Consider the following 11,125-nt stretch of genomic DNA (forward strand, 5'->3'; position numbering starts at 1 on the left):
AAGAAAATCTCGAGAAAAGTCTTTTCTTTGGAAGATAATTGAGGTCAAAGTCAGAATCCAACGCGGAGGATCAAATTGGTAATAACTACCAGTCAAATTCCCATACATTTTTGCCGTGGTTTTGAGGTTATGTTTCCCCATATTTCTCAAATAAAGTACTCTTGTTCACTTTTCCTCGGTAAAAATCATTAATGTGGACTAATTTTATTGCCGGAAGTGATTAAAAAGTTACTTAAAGAATCAAAGTTTGTGATTATTTAGGCGCAATAATAAATTATGTAAAATTGTAGCTAAAAAAGTCGTTTGAATTGGCAATTTTGCATCGATTCTACGCAATTTTTTTTCAGTGACGATTTTCTAAATTAAATATTTAGTAATTCGATGTAGGAATGCTTGAAGGAAATTGAGAATTAGTGAAACTTTCGATCCTTGTTCAATAAACTGATTAATAATTAATTATTGAGCATATTTTATCAACTGGTACTTATTACCAATTTGATCCTCCGCGTTGTGCCAAATGTTGGGTCCTCCAAGTGTTAAAAAAAAAATTAAAGAACTTTGCACCCGATTTGACATAAAATGTGAAAATTCGTATATTTCCCAGCGTTTTTCCGGGAAATGATCACGCTTTTCTTGAGTCTTTGACAATGCCCTATGATATAATTTATAAAGGTAGAATGTTTTTAATAAATTTTACATTGTAATATTCATCATGGATGATTGAGATGTTTCTCCCAGATCAATACTCCTGTTTTGTGCAGCCTCTGGGGTAGTTGTTGGATATTCAATGGCACCATCTGGCTCTACGGTTGTCTGTGTACTATCAATTACATCAATATCATCCTCATCTTCCTCATCGTGACTATCCTCATCCTCGCTATCTTCGTTGGCTACATAAGGCAAATAAATTCATAATTAATTGAGCTTTAATAACTACATATTTGATGCGGGTATACCGTCATCATCAGAATCCGGGCATTCTGCATGATCATGTGGAGCTTTCCCTAATGGGGGTAGATCGCTAGCAGCCTGAGTTAGTAAATAATTCTAAAAGATATTTTAAAAAGTTGAAACGGTTAGGTACATCCTTTATCACACAGATTGATTAATTTTATTTACCTGCTCATTCTGAATTTCCTCCAGATTTGATATTTCAGCCTCCTCATCTCGTGGTACGTCCACATCAAACCAAATATTATGCGTAATGGGGGGTGTTAGTTTCGGGAAAAAAGGAATCATTTTTACTTTCTTATTTTCAATTATAAATAAAAACAAAACATTACTAACCCCTATTAGATGCACCCATAAAGTGCGGTGTCAAATTTACATTTTAATACCTCTGTATCACCCCTGCTCTGTAATTTAATACTTTTTTACCGTAGAAATAAAATTTAAAAGATTGAAAAAAAATATAATAATTTTTTTATAAAATTTATCAAAATAAATTGAACGATTTTTCTTGTATTAAAGACTTGATGAATTATCAAGAATTAACGTTAGAAATTCGCAAAAATAATCGTTAAAAACTTTCAATGAGAAACGTAAGAAATTCTAAAAGGGCAACGTTAGAAATTCACATTGAAAACGTTAAAAGTTCTCTAATAGACCAAAATAATCCATTTTGAATTTCTTTAATTTATTAAATTAATAAATCTTAGTTAATCTGATTATTTTCTATTATTCCCAAACTTGTTAAATTAACCCTTTGAAGATTTTGCTTGGCCAATTTGACTTTTTATTTTAATTGTCACAGAAGAACTTCAAGTTCGTCGAAAGAAAACTTGAAAAGCATTTTCTTCTTAAGAGAAAATTAAGATCAAAATTTCACGTTAGAATTTTCAGATTTTTGAAGATTAGAAAAGAATTCTGAAAGTCTTCTTTCTTATAGGTAGTAAAAACAAATTCTTTCAGGTTAGCTGTGACATTTCGTAGTTTCTCAAACAATCTCCCATGCGACGTTTCGAAGGCTTTTCTCTATCCTTCATCAGGTAAGTTAAGTAAAATGAGTGGTAAAACACTGTCAAAATTTCAATTGTATATAAAACTGATTCACAAAGGTCCTAAACCATGCCCTTTACATACCAACCCGATCTAAATTCAAACAAGAAAAGCTTTTTCATAGAATCAATCCTAAAATATTGCAAAAAGAAAAATTCTCCATGAAAAAACTAAAATTATAATTTTTAAATATTTATTTCATATTTAGGTGCACTATAATGTTTTTATTTTATTTTTGATAAGGATTAAATCAATAAAATAAGGATTTGAAGATGAATTAATAGGCTACTTCCTTCGCGTATTCCTTGCGGGGCGTCCTTTGCGTTCAACCGTAATGTGCAGCTTCAAATGTTTCACCAATTTTGTCTTCTTGATGAACTTCTGATCGCACATTGCACACGAGAACGTCTCCACATTGCTTTCGTGCGTCTGCATGTGCTCATTGCGATCTCTTGCCTTACTGAAGCCCATCTTGCAGATGCTGCACTTGTACCGCAGCGTCTCCCCCAGGTGGTAGCGTTCGTGATTCGTGCGTCGCGATGCCGAAATGAAGGTTCGACCGCAAATACGGCAAGGATAGGGACGATCATTTGTGTGGCAGCGCATGTGAATCTTTGCAGCTTCGGGCCGCGCAAAGGCCTGCCCGCAGACGTCGCATTTGAAGGGGCGCTCATCGGTGTGGGTGAGTAGGTGCTGCTGGAATGTGTAGGGTGACGCGAAGATTTTGTCACACTTATCACACGTAATCATTTTGCAGAACTTTGCCCGATGGCGACACAAGTTGCTGTTTGTGGACAAATACTTCCCGCACTTGTTGCACTTGAACTTTGTCACCTTATTCTCCTCGTGATCCTTCATGTGATTCATCAGATCCTCCTCCATGCGAAAGAGTTTCATGCAATCCAAGCATCTGTAGGGGAATTCATTGAGATGCGTCCGCAAATGGATGGACTGATGACTTATTTTATTCGTGCGGAAGCTGCAAAAGTCACACCGGAAGGGCTTAGGGTCATTGTGGAATTCCGTGGCGTGACAAATGAAGAAGACAGCATTGGAGAAAGTCATTGGGCAATGGGCACATTTGAGGCGTCCCGTCCCATGGTGCTCCTCCTTGTGCTTCTTCAGCTGCGGCTTCAGCGGGAAACGCTCCTCGCACAGCTCGCACTCATACTTGTAGCGAATCCTCTTTGTATGCCGCTTCTGGTGCATCAGGAAGTCCTTGAGATTCCCCACGCGCTCATTGCACACCTCACAGCGTGGCTTTAGGTGCTTACTCTCAATGTGATAGTGCAATGTGCCCTGCGTGAGGAATTCCTCGTCGCACTGCTCACACGGGAAGGGCTTCTCCTTCTTCGTGTGATACGCCATGTGATCGGCAAAGTTTTCACGCACAACAAAGGTTCTCGGGCAGTAGGAGCATTTGTAGAATCTCGACTTTTTCCCATCCTGATCTTCCTCCTCTTCCCCCGACATTGGGCTGAGTGATTCAATTTCCGTTTCTGCCAGAAAGTCGCTGAAAATGATTTTTTTTAAATGAGTTTTTGTGATTTCCTGGAAGTTTTATTTTTTTTTACTTACTGTGCATCTCTTCCAAGGGGTGAACAATCAACAATCTCCGAGCCTGAATCATCACCTACCATTGGAAGCCTAAGAGGGTGTTAAAGGAAATTATTAAACCTTCAAATTAATCCATAAAAATGTCTAATTAGGTTGATTCTTCAGTCAAGAAATTAGCTGATTTAGTCGTAAAGTTAAATCTCTAACTCTCTCAGTAAATTTTTCAGGATGTTTCGAGTTTGTTAATTGCCCCTTCATCAGGTCTTTAGACACTTTAACAATGACTTTACAGAGATTCCAAGGAGAGAAATCGCTTGAAAATAGGGAAAATTTTCGAAAATCCGTCGGCAGGGATAGGGCGAGAATTGGTCAAAATTTCGACGCCTTGACGAAAATGGGGAATAAAAATCCCAATTTTTCTGTCGAAAGTTCGTCGAAAGCATCTTCCCTATTTCTGCCCAATTGAGAAGCTGATGTCGAAACGTGGCCGACCATATTTCGACGGACCGTCGAAATAGGGCATAAATAGGGAAAATTTTCGAAAGCATGTCGACATGTACTGCCTTGATTTCCTCATTATTCTTCTCTTTCTCTCCAATGATATTCAATTCAAACAACATATTTTTTCTGCTCTTTTCACACATCACATGATTATATTGGGGCCTCCATGGCGTTATTTTACATGACAACAATAAAATGCCAAGACAAAATGGAACACGATATTAATAAATATTAATATTTTTATATTGCGACTTATTCTGACGCTTGGTCTTTGGAAAACCATGCCACACCCTTTTCCCGACGGGAATATTTGCCATAGGCGATAAAATGCCATTGCATTTCACAAAAATTTAATTTTTTGATAATATTTTAATTTCACTTAAAAAATGAAATTTCCCAAAACCTTGTTGAAAGTATTTTTAAAATTTCTTTACACATCCTGAAACATGTTGGTCAACATATTTTGGATGCAAAAGTATCAGATAATTAATAAATCGAATTTAATTTTAGCAAGTAAATTTTTGATTTGCCGCGCACGATAAAGTACGCCATTGAGCTCATTAACCTCTAAACCTTAAAGTCCATCTGTTGACAAAATATGAAATCAAAAATTTGGAGAAGGGCAGAAATTGGGAAGAAATAGGGCAAAAATTGGGAAGATTGTCGAAAGCATGTCGAATATTAGTCGACAAGCGGCCTAATTTTTTTCCCAATATTAAAGGAAATGGAGGAAGGAAAAATTTCGACAGACTGTCGACACCCAATTCCCTATTGGGAAGAGGGTCGAAACTTTTTCGAAATATTTTCCACTTGGGCTGCCCAATTTTTTTACTTAAAAATAGGGCAGAAATTGGGCTGATTGATAGGGAAATATCCCGAATATATTTCGAAAGATGATTTCCTTCCAAAATAGGGCAGCTACTTTCGACATATTTTGGAAATTATTTCGAAATAGGGCAGCATTTGGGAAAATTAGTTCTCGTTGGGATTAGAAGAAAATTTTTAAAATCTAAGAAAATAAATGAAAATCTTCAAATCTTCGGAAATATTCGCCGAAAATATCGAACTTCAATAAATAAACATTTCTTTGTTTTAAAGTGGTTCAAATTGAGAACAAGAAGCTTGAGAAGTACTAAATCCAAGCTTAAAGTGTACTAAAATCTATCCAATTTGTACTAAATTCAGCTATTAAAAAGTTTTCTAGTTTTAGTCATAAAAAGGCTCAGATTAAAGATAACGATCCTGAAAAGTACTAAATTTGTCCTAAATAGTAATAAATTTTATCCAAATTGTACTAAATTAAACTCTAAAATAGTTATCAGGTTTTTAATCATTGAGTCTCATAATAAGAACAAGAACAGTTCTTAAAATTCTCTTTCCTCAATATTAAGAACAAGAGCCCTAAAAATAATATGTAGGTATTAAATTCAAGCTTAAAGAGTACTAAATTCAATTAAAAATGTGCTAAATTCTAGCCGATAAGTTATTCGGATTTTACTCACAAAGAGGTTCAGATCAAGCCTGAAAAGTACTAAAAAGTACTAAATTCTATCCAAATTGTACTAATCTCGGTTTTAAGTATAAAATTTCATTGTCTGTATGAAAATCTTCGGATTTTTCGGCAATATTCAAATAATTTGCCAAAAACAATTATAATATTCCGCCGATTAACATTTCTTGTTAAAATCTCTTCCATTTCTAACCATTTATCAAGATTTCAGCAAAATTAATGGAATTTTGTTCTACTTACTTCTCCTCAAATTCATCGATGGCCGTTGAATAGTGTTCCTTCACTTTGTAGTCAATCCTTATTGTGTTGCCCGTTTTAGTTGTCTGATACTTGTCCCCATCGTCTTCAACGTCATCCAATACATCTACATCGTCATTCGCGAAATGATCATCAAAGTTGTTGTCGAAGTTATCATCAAAATCATCCCCAAAGCTTCTATCATTGTAATCTTCATGCTTAACCGTTGTTGCCAATGCATCAACTTCCATTTTGGGCTCAATCGCCTCCGCCAAGGGAAGATCTTCGTCGTAGGAATCATACGTGTCCGTCCTTTCCACTTTAACCTGCACCGTTTCCATCTTAATCGGGGATTCTTCATCGAAAATGGACACAAGATCATTCCCTGATTCCTCTTGGGCAATTTTCGCGAGTGCACGCGCCCTGGCAGCAGCCTGAGCTGCCTCCGCTGATGCAGCTGCATTCCTCACGGCTACGGCATCAAGTGTGGTCACCCTGTCCTCATGTCGTCGTACAAGATGCTTGTTGAGCTTATCCTCCGTGGAGAATTGCTTATTGCAGATGTTGCAATTGTACCAACGCACCCGGACGTCCCCGGTGTGCTTCCGGAAGTGCCTTCTCAGTCTACTTGGTCTCTCGTAGGTTTTGGGGCATTTACTGCACTGATACACCGTCACACCACCGGAAGTCTTTACAATGTGCGGCACTGCAGCGGTTTTATCCGGAGATTTCTTCTTTGATGACGAAGCTGATGATTTATCTGCCTTTCCGGACGTTTCATCTTCAGAGCTTCCATCGGATTCGCCAATTCTGCCAAAAATTATTAATTCTTCAATTGAAGATTCAATAAAAAGAAGTTGATGGGATACAAAATACCTTTCAATGTTGATAAATTCAATGGAATCTCCTCCATTCTTCCCTTTTACTGGACTTGTACCTTTGATGGCATTTAGGGGGAGATCATCATCAAAATCATCCTCTTCGGCATAATTGGTTTTCTTGATTTTCCTTCCAGACCGCGAAGCGAGGGGTTCATCGTCACTGGAAGACTCAGCTGGCGAGATATTCTGTTGTTTTGGTTTCCTTCCCCTACGGCCTGTTCCCTTGGGGCGTTCAGTCTTTTCTGCATGCATGAAGAAGGAAAGGAAATGAGTTAAATGACCTCAAAGTGGCTCCCGGGGGCTCAATTTTGAGGTTATTTTTACTCACCCACTGGCTTCTTCTTTCCCGAAACTACATCTCGCATATGCAGGGCACTTTCCTTTCTCTTAATCTTCGATATACTCTTAAACATCCTTTCTCAGCTACTTGAGATTGATTTTTTAAGCCCCAAATTGTCCTAATTTGGCTGAAAATCCCAAAAAAAAAAACCGCAGCCGCAGAGAGCAAAATAACAAAACTTTGCTTTATTATAAGGGGCATTCACGCTGGTAAGGCGTTAATAAATTATTACTCTACACTGCGTAAAGAAGTTCATGTAATTTACACATTTTCTACACGTTGTTTGGAGAGAAGTAAAAAAATATCACAATTTGTGTGTAATAAAATATTTCACGTGTCTGTCAGAGACTTTCTGTGAGGAAGGAGAGAGTTTTCACGGGAAGAAAATGAACGTGATTCACTGTAGTACACGAAAATTCGTCACGAGCTTCGCAAAGCTCCAGGGAGCATCAGCAGCAGCCACCAAGGGTGGTACCATTGAGATTCCAATTCGAATAAAGAGGAAACCCGATGATGTTCTCAAAGCTCTGGCTGCTCTGCAGAAGCCGGATCCAACTTCTGTCCACTATCAGTATCAGGATGATCGATACCTCATTCCGTACTCAAATCAACGCAGAAAATCCTATGCTCTATCCGAGGAATCGGGCAGGAATGCTGCCAAGTGGTTGCACAAGAAGTATGCGGATCTCTTCAAGGTGGGTGTGAGATAACCTTTTTCCTGGAAGTTTTTTCTAAACTAAGGATTTTGTCTTGTTTTTTAGTACTCAAAGGGAGAACCCATGATTGAGGCCTATGTGGCAGGACGTCCTCCGGAGGCATTTGAGAGCATCACAACAGCTGAAGATCTCTGCTGCCTCGTGGAGAGTCCCATTGACATCGAGGAGATCACACAGGGTCTGGCAAAGATTAAAGATAGTCGCGATGCTGACTTCAAGCAGGGCTACTTTGAGTTAATCTCCTTCCTGAGTGGTCAAGCAAATCCCGGTGATAGATTCACATCCCAAGCTGTGAGGCAGAAAGTCGTGAATGCCTCGAGAAATGAGGAAGTTGATAAACTCTTCAGGGAATTGAATCCGGACGATCCCAGGGCATGCAATACAATGATACGGACACTCTGTCGCAACTACCAGGTCTCCGATGCGTGGACACTGTATCAGAAGGCCCTCGAGGGTGGTATTCCCATCTACGTGGACACCTTCAATAGTATCCTTCAGATTGTTCTTCTCCTGAATCCCGACACGGCGGAAGCAAAGTGGAAATCCGTCGAGGATACGCTGAAATTGATGGCTGAGCACAAGCTCAAGCCCAACATTGCGACGCTCAACATTGTTCTCGAGCTGATTAGCGGAATTTTTGGCTGGAAAGACGCCCGTCAGCGTGCAATGTCCCTTCTGGTTGAATTCAAGAATCTCGGCATTCAACCCTCACTCGCCTCCTGGTATCACATCCTCAATATCTTCTACCGTGAACGTAGCCCCATGAGTGGTGTCCTCATTGACATTCTCGATGAGATTGAGAAGCAAGATCTTGTGCCGTGTGATCACAAAGATTCCAATTTCTTCGTAACTGCCATGAATATTTGCGCCAATCAATTCCAGAGCGTTCAGCTGGCCAATCGCCTCAATGAGCTCCTCAAGCGTGCTGGAAATGGGATTTTCATTGGAGACTCCGTCAAGGAATCCGTCTACTATCGATGCTACTTCCAGCTCTTATGCTTGTCCGAACCCCTTGAGACCTTCATGGAAGTCTATCACACCTACGTGCCATCAATCTACGTCCCAGAGCCCTCAGTGATGGAATCCATTCTCAAGACAGTTGAACTGGATGGGGCAACACAGTACGTGCCCCTCATGTGGTCCCACATTAAACTCTTCGAGCAAACAACGAGAGATAATCTCATCAATAACCTCTTCCGCATCATTTTGAATGCCCCAAGTGCCGCTGATGACCTGAATCCCATCTCCCTGGACATTTGGGATGAAGTTGAGCGGAATACAGAGTCAAAGAGGCACATTTTCAAGTGGAAAGCCCTTCATTTGAGTCACATCCTCACCATTGTGTGCAACAGCAAAGATGTGGAGCGAGCAAAGAAAATCTTCCGGAAGATCGATGAGGAACGTCATCAAATTGAGGGGCTGCCCACGGAAGAGTCCCTCCAGCTGCTCTATAAACTCCTCGTAGCCAACAAATTGGCCACCGTTGCGGTAAAAGTCGTAAACTATGCCGAAGAGAATGGGCTTAGTGTGACAAATACGAAGGATTTAGTGTAGAAATACATATTTCTTCACAGATTTTCTTTTTTAATTTTTCTTAATTTTCTTTTTGTTTGTAAATTAAATACCGCCAAAGAAAAAAAAAACTTCTTTCCTCTAACTCACACCACACGCCTCACTTCGAAGAAACGCTTTAAGTAGTAAATCTGACCGACTGTCATCACAATGAGGACGAGAGCCTCAAATGTGGACCAGATGACGACACGGAAGTTTGTGCTCTCATTGATGTTCCGGTGAATTCGGTCGCGCATCTGCAATTTACCAAAGAAAAAGGATTAAGAAATCTTCTTTTACAATTTTTTGTTAAAGGTCAATGAACTTTTGGGTTTAGAAGCGATTTCGTCAAAAATCTTTTTCTTTTCTAAAAATTTGAAAGGAGTTTATTCGTTTTTGTAGATGAAAACCCCTTATTTGAGGTAATAATCGTGTTTGAACTTTGAAGAGGTAGAAATTGACAAAGAAACTTCCTTTCACTGAGATTTGATGAGAAAAAGAGTCAGAAATGATTTGCCCAAAAATTCAAACGATGACGTCACCCCGTTGCGTTTTATTGGCTCTTTCAATGCATGAAACATTGGCGCTAATGTTGCGTCAATTGCATTGAAACATTATCGCGCTTGTCTGTTGAAAACCGTTTGAATTTACTTAATTAAAATTATAAGGAAAAAAAGAAGAAATTCTTCTGTAAAAGAGCTTTCTTTACAATAAAACAAATTAAAAGTTAAATTAAAAAATTATTTCTTAAAAAAATGACATTAGAAAATATTGAAAAGATTCAAAAATAATTTTAAATTCGTCATAAAAGAATTTTTTTTAACTATAAAAGTTTACTCTCTAAAATTTTCTAAAATTAATCTAAAACTAAAAATTAAATACTTAGAATTTTTATTCTGTGTAAAAGTTTTAATATAATTTAGTTATCTATATAATAAAGAAAGGTCTATCTATAATTTCGTTCCTGTTCATCTATGCATTTCTACACCGTTTGTCCGATCGTGATGAAATCGTAGTAAAAACCGCCTGGTATCAGTAGTCTCTGTACCAAACATCACGATCGGACCAACGGTGTAGAAATGTATAGATGAACAGGAACGAAATCCTTTAATTATTATATAGATAATTTCCTCTACTTACATGCATGTACTCCTGCTCATGCTTAATGCTGGTGAGTGTTCCGGACAACTCCTTGATCATATCATCGAGCTTCGTGTGACTCGTATCTCCGTCCGCTCCATCGGCACCTGGGGCTCCGCCCTGGCTACCATTTGTCTTGGGTGTCTCCCCAACTTCCATGGAGAACATGACAACCTTCGGGGTCATTGTGGACATTTGATTGCTAAAGCAGTACTGGTACGCCCCACTAACGTGTGCTGCAAACGTGTACTTGCCGGATGACTCCCGGACACCGTGATAGATGATTTTACCCTCTGGATCCGTAATGCGGACATCAATGTCCAAGAAGCCCCCTTCGACTGTCTCAAAGATCAAACCTACACGGAGAAACATATTGCAACATTAATGACGTGGCCATGAAAGGGAAAATGGTAAAGAAAGGGATTTCTCACCCATCTTCGTTCCAGCCTCAGCACGATCGAAGAAACATTCCTCGGAATGAGCATCAACTGTGATAAAGTACCCATTGGCGGGAGCTGAGGCAATGCAAATTACAATACATGCAACTATCAGGTAATTACTATTCATATTAAATCACGCTTTTTCCCGATTTTTCCCACAATTATGAGCTTTGCCGCACCAAAAATTTCACGCAGATCTTCCTCTCTCTGATTTTTTGACGTGTCAGTTGCATCTGGTAACCCTTCCTTTGTGG

The 11,125-nt window shown here is 38.9% G+C and overlaps 4 protein-coding genes across 4 annotated transcripts; 1 reads left to right on the forward strand and 3 right to left on the reverse strand.

Moving 5' to 3' along the window:
• Positions 1–652: 652 nt before the first annotated feature.
• On the reverse strand, positions 653–1,245 carry LOC129792256 (anaphase-promoting complex subunit 15B). Its single transcript, XM_055831140.1, has 3 exons — positions 1,120–1,245; positions 957–1,047; positions 653–890 (listed from the first exon to the last, which is right to left on the reverse strand). Exons 1-3 carry the CDS (start codon positions 1,237–1,239, stop codon positions 694–696), a joined length of 408 nt encoding a protein of 135 aa, XP_055687115.1. The 5' UTR covers positions 1,240–1,245; the 3' UTR covers positions 653–693.
• A 932-nt stretch (positions 1,246–2,177) lies between these two features.
• On the reverse strand, positions 2,178–7,229 carry LOC129792258 (zinc finger protein 83-like). Its single transcript, XM_055831142.1, has 5 exons — positions 7,013–7,229; positions 6,680–6,926; positions 5,807–6,613; positions 3,577–3,645; positions 2,178–3,511 (listed from the first exon to the last, which is right to left on the reverse strand). Exons 1-5 carry the CDS (start codon positions 7,095–7,097, stop codon positions 2,284–2,286), a joined length of 2,436 nt encoding a protein of 811 aa, XP_055687117.1. The 5' UTR covers positions 7,098–7,229; the 3' UTR covers positions 2,178–2,283.
• An 81-nt stretch (positions 7,230–7,310) lies between these two features.
• Positions 7,311–9,383, forward strand: LOC129792260 (protein PTCD3 homolog, mitochondrial). The gene is made up of 2 exons (XM_055831145.1): positions 7,311–7,719; positions 7,786–9,383. Exons 1-2 carry the CDS (start codon positions 7,411–7,413, stop codon positions 9,292–9,294), a joined length of 1,818 nt encoding a protein of 605 aa, XP_055687120.1. The 5' UTR covers positions 7,311–7,410; the 3' UTR covers positions 9,295–9,383.
• On the reverse strand, positions 9,304–11,105 carry LOC129792262 (transmembrane emp24 domain-containing protein 2). Its single transcript, XM_055831148.1, has 3 exons — positions 10,863–11,105; positions 10,432–10,787; positions 9,304–9,548 (listed from the first exon to the last, which is right to left on the reverse strand). Exons 1-3 carry the CDS (start codon positions 10,996–10,998, stop codon positions 9,399–9,401), a joined length of 642 nt encoding a protein of 213 aa, XP_055687123.1. The 5' UTR covers positions 10,999–11,105; the 3' UTR covers positions 9,304–9,398.
• Between the last annotated feature and the right edge of the window lie 20 nt (positions 11,106–11,125).

This window comes from Lutzomyia longipalpis, chromosome 3, assembly GCF_024334085.1.
Source record: "Lutzomyia longipalpis isolate SR_M1_2022 chromosome 3, ASM2433408v1".
Lineage (NCBI taxonomy): Eukaryota > Metazoa > Arthropoda > Insecta > Diptera > Psychodidae > Lutzomyia > Lutzomyia longipalpis.